This window comes from Mobula hypostoma, chromosome 6 (assembly GCF_963921235.1).
Source record: "Mobula hypostoma chromosome 6, sMobHyp1.1, whole genome shotgun sequence".
Taxonomy (NCBI): Eukaryota; Metazoa; Chordata; class Chondrichthyes; order Myliobatiformes; family Myliobatidae; genus Mobula; species Mobula hypostoma.
In genome coordinates, this window is record NC_086102.1 from 96486558 (window position 1) to 96505224 (window position 18667).

General features: G+C 41.9%; 1 protein-coding gene across 5 annotated transcripts in view; it reads left to right on the forward strand.

Annotated features, from left to right (window-relative positions):
- LOC134348226 (AP-1 complex subunit sigma-2) overlaps window positions 1-18667 on the forward strand; it is a 109182-nt gene that overhangs the window by 86218 nt on the left and 4297 nt on the right. For 2 of the 5 annotated variants that reach the window (XM_063051281.1, XM_063051280.1), the window contains exon 5: window positions 11612-11712. The exons of 1 other annotated variant lie outside the window; for it this stretch is intronic. In XM_063051281.1, coding sequence (XP_062907351.1) covers window positions 11612-11659 — 48 coding nt within the window. In that variant the 3' untranslated portion in view covers window positions 11660-11712. Of the gene's footprint in view, window positions 1-11611; window positions 11713-14151; window positions 18662-18667 lie in introns of those variants that run through there. 2 more of the 5 variants (XM_063051283.1, XM_063051284.1) reach the window with 2 other exon arrangements.

Genomic DNA, 18667 nt, shown 5'->3' on the forward strand with positions numbered 1-18667 from the left:
TCGTCACAATAGGTAGGGGAGATGGGAAACTTTTCCACTTGGACCAGAGGGCCTATAAGTTTAAGATGAGTGATAAGAGATTGAGAGGGGAATTAAAGAAGAATTCATCTTCCTTCTAGGTGAAGACTGGAACACCCTGCCTGAGCAGGCAAATACTCCATAAACCATAGAAACCATAGAAACTGTAGCACAGAAACAGGCCTTTTGGCCCTTCTTGGCTGTGCCGAACCATTTTCTGCCTAGTCCCACTGACCTGCACACGGACCATATCCCTCCATACACCTCCCATCCATGTATCTGTCCAATTTATTCTTAAATGTTAAAAAAGAACCCGCATTTACCACCTTGTCTGGCAGCTCATTCCATACTCCCACCACTCTCTGTGTGAAGAAGCCCCCACGAATGTTCCCTTTAAACTTTTCCCCCCTCACCCTTAACCCATGTCCTCTGGTTTTTTTCTCCCCTTGCCTCAGTGGAAAAAGCCTGCTTGCATTCACTGTATCTATACCCATCATAATTTTATATACCTCTATCAAGTCTCCCCTCATTCTTCTACGCTCCAGGGAATAAAGTCCTAACCTATTCAACCTTTCTCTGTAATTTGGTGACCAAAACTGAACACAATACTCCAGATTCGGCCTCACCAATGCCTTATACAACCTCATCATAACATTCCAGCTCTTTGTTACATGCCCCGTAACTGGGTTGCCAAACCAGCAGAAATGGATCACTCAGTTGGAGTCTGGATTACTAGAACTAAGCAAGTTTTATTAAAGAAACAAGCAACACAGTACTGTAATCAAAAAAGGATAATAAATGCAACAGTTCAGCAATGATAAACACACATGTACACAGAATTAAGATAACAAGATTAATCAAGCTCTATCGTTGTCTAGGGGTAAATGACCAGTTTCAAAGTGACACAAAGTCCAGTTCAATTTAGTTCAGTTCGCAGTAATCGTTGCCATGGCGATGGACAATGTGGGGGGGAAGGAGAGAGAGAACAAGGACGAATGATCATTCAAAACGGCTTCCACACACAGACCTGCGATATTGCTCACAAGCAGCTTTCGGGCGAGTCCTTTGTGATGTCACCTGAGGTCACCGACTGTGACCCCTCCTCCAGATGCGGTCGATCCTCTGCAGTGAACCTGGAACCCAAGCAAGGGCGGACACACACCGGGTTCCCGCTGATCGTACCTTTCCACCCTGTGTGTCTATGGCTTGGTTCCGCAACCAGCCTTCCAAACGACTCCCGCCGACTTGCGGGGGGGGGGGGCACCGCTTCCAGGGTCTCGTTACCTCGTGGTGTCGTGTGTGTCTTGCCTTAGTGAACCTGTCCCTTTTTATCCCCCTGCTGGGGTATCGCCTGTCCATCACTTCAAACAGTTCAGGGTTCAAAGGGGGAGCCGCTCCAGACAGCTCTCTCTCCCGTCCCTTCATTACACATCTCCCAAATGCTGCTCCGTTGTCTTCGTTATCTCTCCCTCTCCCGAAGACAGGTGGCAGACCAACTGCTGATCACACAGGACAGCTAACATCTATGTGTATTCTTGTCACACTTCCCCCCTTTAAGGATTTTCACTGGGGGGTAAAAATTACAAACATGAATACATTATTTGATACACACACAAATATACATCTTTATCAGCTATTTGGCTAACACAGCGAGTTTGAAGTTGTCAACACCTTGACAGACAGTCAGCCATCACATTTTCTGTTCCTTTTATATGTTATTAATAATCCCTTAGACCAGGCTCCAACTTAGCAAACTTCATAGTGGCCAAAAACACTGATGAATTGCGATCAATGTAACCTCTCATTTGGTTTTGTCCCGGACCACAATAATAAGGGTCGTCCCATTCCGACTCAGTTTTCTCTCGCAAGGGCTTAGTAGGAGGGGGAGGGGTAGTGACCGCAGTGTTATTGCAAAACTTCCTACAGTACCCCACCATCTCCAAGAGCCTTCTGAGGGCCCTCTTGTCTGTCGGGGTTGGGAGGTCAGCGATAGCCTGCACTGTAGCTTGCATCGCTGCCAGCTGCCCCTCTGTCACCACAATTCCTAGGTAAGAGACCTTCGTGTGGCCGAACTCAGTTTTTTCAAGGTTCACTATCAAGCTGGCTTCAGACAGCCGTATTAAATTGCCAATACACACCTCTGTGTTCGTCAGCCCTTTAGTCACTGAATTACTCATTCTATATGGCTGTTGTTCACTAGGCTGACCTATTGTAACAGACACCACCCAACGTCCCAGTTCTTTGCATCGCCTCGGGACAATCAAACACGCGGGTGCGAGTCGTTTAATTACTTCTCCTAAAGAGTCGCTTTGTTCGGGGATTAAGGGAGAGACCTTATCAGCTGACCTGGCCAAAACAATAGCCTTCTCCCATCTGGTCGATACCATACTCATCTTTTCAAAATGGTTTTTCTCTCTTATTGGGGGGACCCTAGCTTCATTGATTTCCACGCTAACCCCGACTAGGTTTGTTAGCATATCAAAAGCCTGTGACCGTCTCAGTTCGCGTCGGCCATAATCAATAACATCTTCCCCCCTGGGCAGCCAGTAAACCTCTTTCATGATTCCACCAACTGTTTCCTCCAGCACCGCAAAATGTCCACCGGGGGGTACCTTGTGGGCCAGGTTAAAAATCTCATCCTCATAACTCTTTTGCACCACCCCCCATTCCTCATCTGCGGGTACTGTACTTGATTTCCCTTTCTTCCTTAGCGCTTCCTCCTCCGCACAATAGCCTACTAGTTCCCTTGTTAAGTCTGTGTCAGAGCGAGCTGTCTCTGCCAAAACCATCAGCCCCTCGTCTCGCTCCTGCATCTGCACAAATTCTTCCTGGCTACTGCTATGTCTGTCCCAGCTCCCTCACTACCACTTGCCTCACTACACTCCTTCTTTTCATTTTCTACCTCCGTCTCGTACAAGATTGGCAGAAGCGTCTCAGCTAAATTCACTACCGCGGTCCCGTGATGAACCTGTGAGTCCATGGGTGGGGCCTCAATGCTGGCGGGCTGACCTGTCAATCTCACGACTGGGAACACGATTCCCCCGGCGATGTCATTACCGAGCAAGACTTCCACGCCTTTCATCGGTAATTCGGACCTCACCCCGATCGTGACTAGTCCAGAGACCAGGTTGCTTTGTAAGTGTATCTGGTGCAAAGGGACCGACTCTATCCCTTCCCCAACACCTTTGACCTCTACCTCCCCAGTCTGGGTCTCTGAGCTAAACTCTAATACACTCTTCAGTATTAGTGACTGACACGCTCCCGTGTCTCTCCAGATCTGCACTGGAACTGGTTTTAACCCCTCCTTCACTGACACCGATCCGGCCGAGATAAACTTCTCGCGCCCTTCCTGAACTTTGGCAGACCTGTCCTGTCCTAGCGGTTCGCTTACCAGCTCGATACAGCCAGTCAAAATCGCTGTTTTCCCTTTTCCCGTCTCCTTCTTTGGGGCAAAGCACCTGGACGCAAAGTGTCCGACTTTCCCACAATTATAACAGACGACCCCAGGGGACTTCCTACCAGACTGCTCCCGGTCTACCTTATCCTTTTCACTAGTCCCCGGCTTACTTACTGACTTTTCTGGCGGACTCTCCCCGCCGTCCTGACGACCCTTTTGGTAGCCTTTACTCGGGGCAAACTTCATTTTATGCGTCAACGCATACTCATCCGCTAACTTAGCAGTTGCGGCTAACGTGGCTGCCTCCTTCTCATCTAGGTAGGGTCTCATACCCTCAGGGACACAACCTTTAAACTGCTCAATCAGGATCAGCTGTAGCAGTCTGTCATAATCCCCCTCTACCCCCTTTGAGGCGCACCGACGCTCACAATATGTGTGCATCTCACGGGCAAACTCCAAATACGTGCGGTCCCACTGCTTCCTCGCATTCCAGAACCTCTGCCGGTATGCCTCCGGGACCAACTCATAAATCCTGAGGATGGCCTCTTTCACCACCTCATACCTCTGGGCATCTTCCGCGGACAAAGCTGAGTAAGCTTCTTGGGCTTTCCCTTTCAGTACACTCTGAAGTAAAAAACCCACTTATCCCTCGGCCAGTCCTGACTTTTTTGAAATGGAGGAAGTACCGATCCACGTCGGTATCGTCAAATGGGGGAACCAGCCTAACCTCCTGGGTCACCCGGAACCCTCCACCTTGGTTCGGCACGAGCCCCTGCTCGGCCCTTATCTTTAACTTATCCAGCTCAAATTCCCTTTCCCTCTGTTTCTCCTCTCGCTCCAACTGCCGTACCCGGAACTCGCGCTCGAGTCTCAGTTTTTCAAGCTGCACCTGTACCGCGTCTCCAGCAGGTTTTTCAATAGACACCACCTCCAGCTCGCCTTGGGCAAACACACCTTTTGATACATAGTGCTCTACGATAGCTCTGTGTATCTCCTCTCTCCTCATTGTCGACTTCCCCTTAGCAAGATTCAACCGTTTGGTCTGAGCTACCAATTCCGATTTCCTGGCATCCTCTAATGCCTCCAAGGTCGGCGCCTTTATAAATTCCTCAGCCTCCATTTCTGCTGTTTGTCTTTTCTTTCTTTCGGGAATTTTGACCCAATGAATTTACTCCGTCCCAAATTTAGCGTTCAAAATCCCGGACGAGCCCCCACTTATGTTACGTACCCCGTAACTGGGTTGCCAAACCAGCAGAAATGGATCACTCAGTTGGAGTCTGGATTACTAGAACTAAGAAAGTTTTATTAAAGAAACAAGCAACACAGTACTCTAATCAAAAAAGGATAATAAATGCAACAGTTCAGCAATGATAAACACACATGTACACAGAATTAAGATAACAAGATTAATCAAGCTCTATCGTTGTGTAGGGGTAAATGACCAGTTTCAAAGTGACACAAAGTCCAGTTCAATTTAGTTCAGTTCGTAGTAATCGAACTAAGCGATGGACAATGTGGGGGGGAAGGAGAGAGAGAACAAGGACGAATGATCATTGAAAACGGCTTCCACACACAGACCTGCGATATTGCTCACAAGCAGCTTTCGGGCGAGTCCTTTGTGATGTCACCTGAGGTCACCGACTGTGACCCCTCCTCCAGATGCAGTCGATCCTCTGCAGTGAACCTGGCACCCAAGCAAGGGTGGACACACACCGGGTTCCCGCTGATCGTACCTTTCCACCCTGTGCGTCTATGGCTTGGTTCCGCAACCAGTTTTCCAAACGACTCCCGCCGACTTGCGGGGGGGCACCGCTTCCAGGGTTTCGTTACCTCGTGGTGTCGTGTGTGTCTTGCCTTAGCGAACCTGTCCCTTTTTATCCCCCTGCTGGGGTATCGCCTGTCCATCACTTCAAACAGTTCAGGGTTCAAAGGGGGGTCGCTCCAGACAGCTCTCTCTCCCGTCCCTTCATTACACATCTCCCAAATGCTGCTCCATTGTCTTCGTTATCTCTCTCTCTCCCGAAGACAGGTGGCAGACCAACTGCTGATCACATAGGACAGCTAACATCTATGTGTATTCTTGTCACATCTTATACTCAATACTTTGATTAGTAAAGGCCAATGTACCAAAAGCTCTCTTTATGACCCTATCTACCTGTGACGCCACTTTTAGGGAATTTTGTAGCTGTATTCCCAGATCCCTCTGTTCCACTGCACTCCTCAGTGCCTTACCATTAACCCTATATGTTCTACCTTGGTTTGTCCTTCCAACATGCAATACCTCACACTTGTCTGTATTAAACTCCATCTGCCATTTTTCAGCCCATTTTTCTAGCTGGTCCAAGCCCCTCTGCAGGCTCTGAAAACCTTCCTCACTGTCTACAACACCTCCAATCAGCAAATCATCATCAAATTTAGGATGTAATTTTGGCGATGTAATGGGCAATCGTCTCTGATCTGGGCCAACATTTACGTGCTGGGCGGCACCTAATTAATTAGCTTGTTTATTTTGGTTTTTTTCTTAAAGACGTGCTGGGTGCGTCCCGGCTACCGCTGCATTCTCTGTGAATCGGTATCTGCGGCCCGGGGGTTGGGGTGGTGGGACACTGAGGTGTTGTCTGTTTCCATCAGGGTAGGCAAGTCATCTTCTTCTATGTCTGCCTGCCTCAATGTCGAAGGTCGAGGTTCGTCGTCTGCTGCGGCTGATGTGGAAGGTTTATTTGACTGCTTAGCCTCGTGCATTTTTTTAGATCATACAGTTCTTTGTAAGCACTCAAACCATCCTGAGAATATATGCCCTAAACCGACATACCCTTTCAAAATTCAAGAGACTCATTCTGCTTATTCAGTAGGTCATGGAGAGGATATGCCAGATTGTCCACAATTGATAAGTTTGTTTAGTGACCTCCTCTCCACCACTAACTCAAGAGAGTCCAGGTTAGTGGTCGCCAACCTTTTTAAGCCCAAGATCTCCTACCTCAGCCTTAGTGAAAGGCAAGATCTACCAACTAAATCGTTTAGAGAGAAAACAACTCAGCTTGTACTTACAATTTGAGGTCTTTTATTTGGGCTAATTGTATTTGAATTACATAAAGTGCTTTTGTCAAACTTTCAAATTAATTCAACTAAGGAAACACTGTAACTAGCATATCAAACAGGCCATAGCTATCTTTCTTTAAGAATATTACAATACTTCATACCTTTTGTAGTAATTTCTACTGTCAAACAGGACCACTGGACAACTTCATGTCCAAAGGAACAACTTTATCTGTGACAGCAAAACCAATGCAGCGGAGGGGCTTATACACACATGTGCAGAAAAGACCGGAAGTAAAACCCCACAACCCCGGAAACAACCTCTGGTTACAAACAGCTTTCCGTAGCGGGAGTATTGACTTTCCCCAAATGTAAAAGAACTGGGAAACAAAAAACAGTGATGTCATTATCTTGCGTACCTCTGAAACTTATACTAGTGTCTCAGTAACAGTTTACCAATACAAAACACCTGAAAAACGTGGCAGATTCAACATTCAGTCTAACAAAGGAAATTGTCCATTCAAATATTCAGTCTGTCAGCAGGTTTGCGAGGGTACTGTGCTGCAACAAATGAAAATTATTAAATCTAAGTACAGGGGCTGTCTTACTGACAGGCACCTCACAGACTGTCTCAAACTGGCTGTCTGTAGTTATGAGCCAAATTTCAGGGAACTAGCAGAAAGTATTCAGCCCCAGTCATCACACTGAGTGCAGCAGTCAATTTTTAATCATTTATTTTTTGTGTTGAAATAAAATTAAATAATGAAGCATAGAATTAAAGGTGTTGTAATGTGAGCATTATAAAAATAAGTAATACTAATTATAGTATTTCCGGGTTGCGGGGTTTTACTTCCGGTCTTTTCTACCGCAGTGCATGGCGGGGGAACTATACACACATGTGCATTGGGCAGAAAGAACGGAACTAAAACCCCGCAACCCAGAAACAATCTTTCTTTACAAACAGCTTTCAGTAGTGGAAGTATTGCTGTATTACCATTATCCTAATTAGTATTACTTATTTTTATAATGCTCACATTACAGCAGTATTTTTCTTTTTTTTCGGGATCTACTGCGACAGTCTCAAAGATCGACTGGTTGGTGACCACTAGTCCAGGTTATAGCCATGGATGGATCCAGCCTTCTTGAGTTTATTTACTCTTCTTGCATCACCAGCACCGATGGTGCTCCCCCAAAATAAAGCCACAAAGAAGATTACACTTGCTATAACAGACAGATACAGATCTCCAACATCCTGCTGCACACATTGAAGGATCTCAGCTTCCTTAGAAACAGAGTCTGCTCACCCCCTTCTTGTAAACAGCCTTGGTGTTGGTTTTCCAGTCAAAAGCCTGTCCAGGTGAACACCTAAGTATTTGTACTCCTCCGCCACCGCAACATCTTCTCTCAGAATGTATACAGGACTCGTCACAGTCCTCTTCCTCCTTTAAAAATAAATAGATAGATAGATTGATCACCATCTCCCTGGTTTTGGCCATATTCAGGAGTAGGTGATTTCCCCCCACACCACTCCACATACTTGTCCAACACTTATCTGTACTCCAACATCTGCCTGTCTCTGAAGCACCCAACTACCACAGAGTCATCAGAGAAACATAGAAACATAGAATCATAGAAAATAGGTGCAGGAGTAGGCCATTCGGCCCTTCGAGCCTGCACCGCCATTTATTATGATCATGGCTGATCATCCAACCCAGAACCCCGCCCCAGCCTTCCCTCCATACCCCCTGACCCCTGTAGCCACAAGGGCCATACCTAACTCCCTCTTAAACATAGCCAATGAACTGGCCTCAACAGTTTGCTGTGGCAGAGAATTCCACAGATTCACCACTCTCTGTGTGAAGAAGTTTTTCCTAATCTCGGTCCTAAAAGGCTTCCCCTCTATCCTCAAACTGTGACCCCTCATTCTGGACTTCCCCAACATCGGGAACAATCTTCCTGCATCTAGCCTGTCCAATCCCTTTAGGATCTTATACGTTTCAATCAGATCCCCCCTCAATCTTCTAAATTCCAACGAGTACAAGCCCAGTTCATCCAGTCTTTCTTCATATGAAAGTCCTGCCATCCCAGGAATCAATCTGGTGAACCTTCTTTGTACTCCCTCTATGGCAAAGATGTCTTTCCTCAGATTAGGGGACCAAAACTGCACACAATACTCCAGGTGTGGTCTCACCAAGGCCTTGTACAACTGCAGTAGTACCTCCCTGCTCCTGTACTCGAATCCTCTCGCTATAAATGCCAGCATACCATTCGCCTTTTTCACCGCCTGTTGTACCTGCATGCCCACTTTCAATGACTGGTGTATAATGACACCCAGGTCTCGTTGCACCTCCCCTTTTCCTAATCGGCCACCATTCAGATAATAATCTGTTTTCCTATTTTTGCCACCAAAGTGGATAACTTCACATTTATCCACATTAAATTGCATCTGCCATGAGTTTGCCCACTCACCCAACCTATCCAAGTCACCCTGCATCCTCTTAGCATCCTCCTCACTGCTAACACTGCCACCCAGCTTCGTGTCATCCGCAAACTTGGAGATGCTGCATTTAATTCCCTCATCCAAGTCATTAATATATATTGTAAACAACTGGGGTCCCAGCACTGAGCCTTGCGGTACCCCACTAGTCACCGCCTGCCATTCTGAAAAGGTCCCGTTTATTCCCACTCTTTGCTTCCTGTCTGCTAACCAATTCTCCACCCACACCAATACCTTACCCCCAATACCGTGTGCTTTAAGTTTGCACACTAATCTCCTGTGTGGGACCTTGTCAAAAGCCTTTTGAAAATCCAAATATACCACATCCACTGGTTCTCCCCTATCCACTCTACTAGTTACATCCTCAAAAAATTCTATGAGATTCGTCAGACATGATTTTCCTTTCACAAATCCATGCTGACTTTGTCCGATCATTTCACCGCTTTCCAAATGTGCTGTTATCACATCCTTCATAACTGACTCCAGCAGTTTCCCCACCACCGACGTTAGGCTAACCGGCCTATAATTCCCCGGTTTCTCTCTCCCTCCTTTTTTAAAAAGTGGGGTTACATTAGCCACCCTCCAATCCTCAGGAACTAGTCCAGAATCTAACGAGTTTTGAAAAATTATCACTAATGCATCCACTATTTCTTGGGCTACTTCCTTAAGCACTCTAGGATGCAGACCATCTGACCTTCTTCTGCAAGTGACAGGATTAGATTTCTACTGAAAGTCTGAGGTGTACAGTGTGAACAGAAATGGAGACAAGACAGTCCCTTGTGGGGCTCTAGTGCCACTCACCACCATCTCAGACACAGAACTACCTAGCCATACAAACTGGGGTCTACCTGTCAGCTAGTCAGTAATCCAAGAGATGGTGGATTTGTCTAATGTATTTAAATATGTAAAATAAAATGCATAAGATTACAAAATAAACTAATTATATTGAAATATAGTTATCAAAATATTTAAAAAATAATTGAAGGAGATGGTAAATCTCAAGGTTAGTGAAAATAAAGAAATAATTTTTTTTCCCTATCCAAGTTCACACACCCCCTGGAATCTATCCATGGATCCCAGGTTAGGAACCCCTGTCCTGAGTTGTATTTGTACTCTGTTTATCATAAAAACTGCTGTCTTGTTCACAGGCCGAGTGAGTGATGCTGTTTACCCATTAAGCTTAAAGTTCAAAGTAAATGTATTATCAAAGTACAAATATGCCACCATTTACTGTCCAACTCAAGATTAATTTTCTTGCAGGTATGCTCAGTAGGTCCAAGAAGCATAATAGAATCTATGAAAGCCCATACCCAACAGAGCAGACAAACAACCAATGTACAAATACAAAAGGAAAAAGAAATAATAAATAAACAATAAATAGCGAAGATGTGAGAAGGGTCCTTGAAGGTGAGTCCATAGGTTGTGGGAAGTTCAGTGAATGGGCAAGTGAAGTTGAGTGCAGTTATTTCCACTGATTCAAGAGCCTGATGGTTGAGGGATAGGAATTTCCATTCAAGGGCATTGGTGATTCCATACCAGGCTGTGATGCAACCAGTCAATATACTCTCAACCTCACATCCATAGAAAGGAAACAAGATCCTGTTAGTCTGCAATGTTTTGAAGTTATTCATAAGGACAATGAATATGGGTTTGAATCCATTAGAGCAAAAACTATGTAAAATGTCCACAAGTAGGAGAGACTTTCAATTGAATAATAGTCTGGTAACAGGGAGATAAGAAAGGAAGATGCATGGCCATTGGAAAATGGGTTCAGGCCAGATGAACAAGAAAACAAATGATAATGGGAGGAAAGAATTTTTTTTAATGCAAAAGGTTCAATCCTGGAACACTAGGGGGTGCATAAAGATACCATAGTGTGGTTAGTGTGGGTTTCAACCTGGACTTTAAATGCAGTGTGGATTGACACTGTATGGTTTACAGCTGCAGAATAAACTTCTGCATGAGTTTTGGTGCCACAGCAGTGGCAGGTGGTTCTATCTTCTACTCTGAACTTGGCAGCCTTTTTCTGGAAAATGTATGGGTTGCATCTTTCTTAAATTTGCAGTAATTATTGTTGACCAACCTTTGTGAACTGAGTGAATGCAATCTGAGATGTGTCTTGTGATTTTTTTTGCCATATTTTTCTGTGTTGAAACGTGCAAAATTAATGTCAGATGGTTTGCATGAAATGCATTCCTTGGGTTTGTTACGTAGTGATTCCGACCCAATGTTCCACGTTTTCATCCCCTTGCCTTTTATTTTCTAGATAGCTGGGTGTTTGCATAAAGTTGTGGTTATACCCCAGTTATGCATTAATGTGCAGACCCTAGAATGTTCAAAAATAATTATTGATGGATTAATTTTTCACAGAATGCCAATCCATTTTTCATGTTCTGACTTTAATTGGTATTACTGCAACATGTGTACAATGAAATAAAATGTATAGGATAACTCTCATTCCAGCACTAATGTGAAATACGGCTTCTGATTTATCTTGCTGAAGACTAGTTCAGTTGCAGCAATGTTATAAGGAAAGAGTGTTGCATGATCTACAACTGTATGAGATTTGTTTTTTTTTTGTGTGTTGATAATGGTACTCCTGTTCCAGGGATGCATTGGAGGAATTTGTTAATTCTCACATGCTGCTTAATTTTGTGTTTTAGAACCAAAATGAAGACTGGGGAAGTTTGTCAGCTGACGATATCTTATGATTGAAAGAAATCTTAGGCTATTGGCCTGTTATGACTCCCCATCCAGACCTTTGGTAACTATTTTCCCATTTGAGTGGCATGGGTATAATTTGGAAGTATAATGAATGATGCACGTTTGCAAAATTGCCATGGCATTAATTGCTAAATTGCCTGATGTAGGGAAAAGCTGAAAATAAAATACTCTAAACCAAAGTAGATGGTGATGGGGTTGATCCTAATTGAATTTTGCATGATTGCAATGCCTTGGTGCTGCTTCTGTTTTTTTGAAGCTAACATTGTTAAAAGGCAGTGTTTAACTTGCAGGCTTTCATTTCAAAGAAAAGCGCTCTTAGCTATTTAACATTATCGTGAAGTAACAGTGCATCGAAATTAAGTATCTGAAATAGCTGCACATAGTTCTACACAAGTGACAGAGATCTTGTTCTTTGATGCAAAAAGGAAAGGCAGGGTTTTGTGTAAAATATAGTTTTTGAACTATTTTGCCGTTTTGATTGACCATGAAATACCTCATTGAGGTGGAAAATTAGGGAGGATAATCTTAAACTTGTCTTCGAAATATTGTGATTGCAGAAGATGTGAATCAGTATTGCTGATCTCTTGTTTTCTTAATTTAAAAGGATTATCTCCTGAGTGACTATTTTTTGTCAATGTGTACTTGGATGTCAGGCAAAGAAAATAATTTGAAGTTGCTTCCTGCTACAATGTAATTCAGAGTTGGCTTGTGTGTGAGATGTCTTGTTGCTTCGAGACTCTAAAAATGTAAGTTTTGTTAATCAGCCTATCCATATTTCATGAACCCTTTGAACTTGAATAAGAATACTTTGGCTTATTGTGATGGGAATAAGCTAGGCAAGATCAAGTGGTGTAGAACTCATCAGTGTAATCCCATTTAAACTGTGATTTACGGAATAAAAGCACAAGGCACATTTGAAATTCTCATTGCCAAAGTTTGGCTGTTCTGAGAGTCAGTCTAGCTGGTCTTGGATTTTACATAGTCACTAAACGTGTTTTGTTTTTCAAGAAGCAAATTCCAGACAAGGCAAAGCTAATCAACATCAAATTTGGATTTAGCCCCAACGGCGGCATGTGCCATTGTATACTTATCTCCAAAACTAGGACCAGAGTTATGCTAACAGGACAAATTGTTTTATTGCGTGGTATTCTGAATCTTTGTGAGATACAGCTTTACTTTGAGTTGTAAGAGCAATGTCGCTATTATTTAATTATTTTAAAGACATTTTAATTATTTTAAAGTGTTGGGTAAACAGCTGCTTGAGCTTTGACTTTGGGTTTTACTTTGTGCCTCTGCTTCTGCATCTGAATGCTTGTAGCCTGTTCCTCTTTCCTTCAATGGAGCTGGGCTAAGATGGATGAATCCACAGTGCTGAGAACCCTAATCAGCTGAAGGAACTCAGTAGGTCAGGTCGAGCAGTATCTGTGGGGAGGAAAGGAATAGTTTTAAGTTCAAACCTTGCATCAGTCCTCTTTCTCCACACCCCACCCCCCAACAGATGCTGCCTGACCTTCTGAATTCCTCCAGCAGACTGTTATTCCATATTCCAGCATCTGCAGTCTATTGTCTCCACTTGAAGTACTAAACTCTGTAACTACCTAGGATTGCTTCAATGTTTTTTCAAGAATTGACAGAGCAAAAGGAAGCTGTTTATTGCATCACAAGTCCATGTCAGTGGTTATGCTTCACAAGCTCTTTTAAACACCAGATGTCTCATGTTCTCAGCATAGTCATTTATTCTTTTCTCTCTTGTAATTATATAGCTTTCTCACAAGTGTCTGTTGTACTCAACTTTAATCACTTTAAAATTTGCCCTGTGATAATGGCCACCTAGTTTTGGGTTCCTACCAGTAGTAAAACTCCTAGCATTTCTATCATAATCAAACTACTTCATGTTTTAGTGACTTTGATTTGGGCTTGCCTTTATGCATTTTTATGACCGAATACAAATCTTGCCTGCACCTTCTCCAGCATCTTATTGACAAATTGTATTTGTGGACATGTCTTTTTAGAAGAGACTATTTGAAATTGGTATGAAGTTGTGATGGTGGAAAAAAATTGAGATATTTACTGTTTCCCAGTCTTCTTGCCATTCAACTGCAATGTACCTTCTTGCTGTTGTCTTTTAAATGTGAATGTGGCAAATAACTGCTTGATCATTCTTTCTGTTGGTGATTTGCTTTCTGTTACCTAATGTAAGCTGTTTTTGTAGAATATCTACAAAATACTTTGTGGTTAAGCAGCACCCTTGTCCCAGCATGTTTGTTTGTTGGATGTCATTTAATACTTGCCAATTTGCATTCCAATTTGAGACCCCATGGTAATAACCTTCAGCATTCTGTGTATGGATTTGGATTTAACATCCACTTGTTTCTATACTGACACTGAATTTCATTCTACAGTTATTAAATGTTTTTTTTATGAAGTCTGCATGCTAGAAGATGTTGGCATTTTGTTTTCTCCCCCCTGCCCCCTGTAGCCACGCCATGAATATTTTAATGTTCCTGTATATTAATACCTTGGCTCATCTTGCATGGTGAATCAGAGGAGGTGACCATGTCTGCTTGCTGTTGGAATGCTTTCCTGGGCTTCCTGGGCTCTGAAGTTTACGTCAATGTTGTACAAATGAAATGTGACAGAAACATCAGCACTTTGTCATCTCGCTGCCTGGTGTTGTACTCATATTTGTGTTCAGTTCATTTTAACTTTGTTCACTGCTATCCTAGTTCCAATTGTACACTATAAAATTTGAGTCTGTACCTTTTGGGTTTAACATTTGTTTTATTGTGCATCAAGCAGCTCTGAAATCAAACTAAATTTAATACCAACGTCATTGAAGGAAACTGACTCGTGTGTAACATGCAGAATATAGAAAATGGTGCCTGGAAATGGTCTCAGTTGTAGCTGAAGTAAGAACTGGAAGTCCCAGACCGCAGAAATAACTAGTTACAGATTTGTTAATTATGTAACCTGCTTCAATCAATTGCACCCATATATTATTTGCTACAATTATACTAGTGGGGTGAAGAAAAGTTAATCAAACCTTGGGCTGTTTAAATCCATTTCACTCCTATAAGGTGATTTGTAGTTTAGTTATCATAAACTAATCATTTTTCATGTGTGTATCCAGCTGACCAGGTACATTTAAGATTAATGTTGAAACACAGTTCCACACCTGTTTATTGCATAAATCAGTATATATTTTGCAATGGATGCTTTTGTGTCTGTATTGTGACCTACCCCTTGCCCATCTGGACAGCAAGTGAGAAGATTGTTGATTTGAGGTCCATGCATACTTAAGGGTAGGTTCAGGTAGGCTGAGGGACAGAAAGATGAAGCTTACAACAGTTTTTGTTTACACGTGCTTTTCTTTCGGGGGAAAATAAGGCCATAGTGGGATTCTTCTTACTCTCCGGTGTTGGAGTATCAGATTAGAGATGAATGACTCTTTTCTCTATTTGTCACAACTCTGGAATATTTCCCAGTGCAAGGTGTTTCTAATTTTTGCTGATTAGTATTGCAGTATAAATTACTTCTGTTGTAGGAGAAAAGATTTCTGATACAGTTGGTTGTCCAAAGCTTGGCAGTTAGCAATGTTCTGATGCCCACATGGCTATCATCATGTATGGGTGCTTGTGGTATGTTGAGAATGAGAGAACATGAATAAAGCTGCTCAACAACATGACACCAATTGGAGAATTTGCTGCCACCATTCTATTTTTGGGTTTGATTTTTGAGAGCCATGTTGACTTGCATGCAGTTTAAATTTTAATAAATTAACTCTGCTCTGGTCTTTTCAATCCTAAAGCAATTTCATGTTTATTAGGTGAAATATGAAGCTGGGCAAAACATCTTGTTTTAATGGAGGTTCATAATTTATGCTGCCAGCCAATTTGTTTGTGTAATTTTACAGTGTTAGTCATGTGTCGTTCCTGTGCTTTATGATTTTTCCTCTCCTGACAGAGGAAATGAATATTCTTTCAAGGATGGACAATGGAAACTAATGCAATCACTGAGTTGCACAGGAGTTCACAAGATGGTGTGATTAAAGTATCAGGAATAGAAAGTTGAAGGGCTAAGCTTAGTAAAAAGCAGAGAGAATGATCAGTGTTAGAGCTGCAATATTAAGGTTAGTTGTCAAGAATTGCTCAACTTGAGCTGTATTTCATACGTGGTCTTTCAGAATAAACATACCATTTGAGCAATTCTACACATTAAACAAGTTTGTAAAACGTTCCAATTGAAGTAGTGTGACAGGAGATGTCCATTTTCCTCCCTGCCTCCTCCTGTGCAAGGGAGCATTAATTTGAACCTGCCCTGACCAAAATTATTAACTTCTAATTTCCTAAAAAAGGATCACAGTATCCAATTGGCAGGAATCATCCCAGCCTATTGTATACATCTTGTATTATGTATTTTTCTTAACTAACATTTTTGGTGCTTGGTGTATCTAGATGTTCTCATTTTGACAGCTTTCATGTATTAACGATATAAACTGAGTCCCATTCTTTTGGAATGTGTAATGTAATTGTATTTGTTTGAAATTGCCACCCAGCCCTAGAAATTGTGGATAGTTTGTCAAGTTAAATCTAAAGCCAGTTCAAGGGAAATTGCTGCCTTTTCAATTTGATCTAACAACTGCTGCCCTTCAGGAAATCCAACCAGACATGCTTGCTTTTTTCAGGCTGTCATTCAGACAAGTGTCAACAAGTAACCCATGAAAGTGGAAACCTCATGTATATTTTACTGTATTCTGCTCCCACGAGTGTGCCACATTTAGCTCGTTTCCATCTTTTAAGAGACGAGGTGGCCTTGAACTATTTCTATAAATTTACAGACTACATATTCACATGAAACCCTCAACTAATCAAATGAACACTAAATCATAGCACTTCAATAGTGACTGGCTGTTTAAATATGAATTAAGTGTTTGCTGAACATCATTTGACTTTCTGTAGACTTCCATAGTCTGCTGTTTAGAAACATATTGATTATTCCTATGTTTGTAATTTGTGCTTCAGAAACAAGTATATTTAGCTTTAATTATTTGTATTGTGATTGGGGGCAACTCGTTTAGGCACAGTCTGATTAAAAAGATGGCAATACTTCTGTTATCAAAATTCAATAGTTTACACTAACTGGTATGTTGGCTTTTGTTGCTATGCATTAAGCTGACTGAAATTGTGATTTTATTTGTAATTGTAAAATTGCTTGCTTCGAAAGTGCATGTTTCTGGCATGTTATAAATAAAACAGTGCTGCATGCATCAAGGCTGTTTCCTGTGGCTATATTTCCTATCTCTCCAAACTTCTGATGGTTGATGTATATTTCAGGTATTCTGCTTTTGCTTTAATAGTAAAATAGTAAGAAGATCATAATAAAACAATTAACTTGAAAGTCAGTGATTGAACACCGGCCAAATTCAATGAGTCACCATTAGGTCCGTATCTATATTTTTGCCAATTTGACATTGGCCAGCAGTACCAGTACTGGGTTGTTTCTCTGATTTTAAGCTGGTTATTTCCCTCCCATAAACTTCAGCTTCAATCTTGACTGGATACCGGAATAATTTTTTTAAACAATGTTTATTTACCAAAAGAATTGTGTTCCACATAGTATTTGCTTTACTTTTTGCACCTGGCTGTACATTCTTTCACAGTTTTAACAATTGGATTATAATTTAATGCGATCATATTACACATTCTAGTATATAAAATTGGAAATTTGGCCTGGAGTATAATTTCATGATGAACTGAACAAGAGAATTTCAATCTTTAGATTGCCTTGGGTTAAGTAGGAAAATTAACTGGATTTACACATCAGGATTACTTGGCAAAAGACTCACAATAGCAAAGCTGCTAAGACTCACTCATTTATGAAGCAGTTCTCTCTATGATCTGTAATTTCTTCTGCTGTTAAACTAACTGGTTCAATTTCAATTTGGTATGAATTCTTAATGAAGTTTATACCCAATGTTGTGGGTTTGTTTATGTCTTAAACATTTTGGTAACTTTGACTAGACATTTAGAAAAATGTTTTGCTGTGGATGTACCTTACCCTGTCAGCCCTCCAGATTTCATTTGCAGCTCCTGCATTCCAATCTTCTAATTCTGTCTTGGAATCCCCATATTCGTGATCTGTCTGTGCCACAGGGAAGAATTGGGTACGCACCATACAGGAGCGTTTTAGATTCTTATTCATCTGGTGATTGTTGCTTACCAGACCATTCTTCAGAACCACCTAGGCTGACTTTGCCCCTGTAGAAATGTTGCATCCAAGATAGGTCCTTACAGATATGACACCCAAGAATTTGAAATTACTCTGTCCCCACTTCATGTTTTCCATCTCAAACTGTGTTGAATTTAACTGCTGAGGTGCTAATTAAAGTAGATAATTGGTAACAATGTTTTCCATCCATCTGCAGCATACAATTCTCTTTTGCCATACCCTAATTAGGTTGTCAAAGTAAGTTGTAATTATTGCATTTTAAAAACAAAATTGCACCTTGCCCCTTCTGAATAACTCTAAAATGTTGTTGTTTTTGCAAACCTTTGTTATTTTGTCACATCTACCTTCAGCAATGCATTTAGAGTGCACTGGCCCACCTGTAGCTTCAGTTATATCCAGATTTCAATTCATCTTGGCCAGATCATGCAAGGGGAAAATACAAAGCAAAAACCAGATTCTGAGTGGCTTGAAAGAAACTAATAGGAAATAGCAACACACTGAAGTTTTATACCTCCAGTGGATAAGAAACTTCCCAGCATTCATCAGGAGTTGGTGCTGCATTGCATTAAATAGGAGGAGGTACCCATTAAATTGAAGATGGGTACATTTTTGCAACTGGAAACGACTTCCACAAATGCACAAATCTTTTACTAATGTTTTGCTGTTGTATTTGGCCATTTTTTATCTTCTACCTTTTGAACACTGACTGCTATGCTAATTCTTTTTTATCTAGTTTTGATTACCAAAGTGTTTAATTTTGCCTCCGC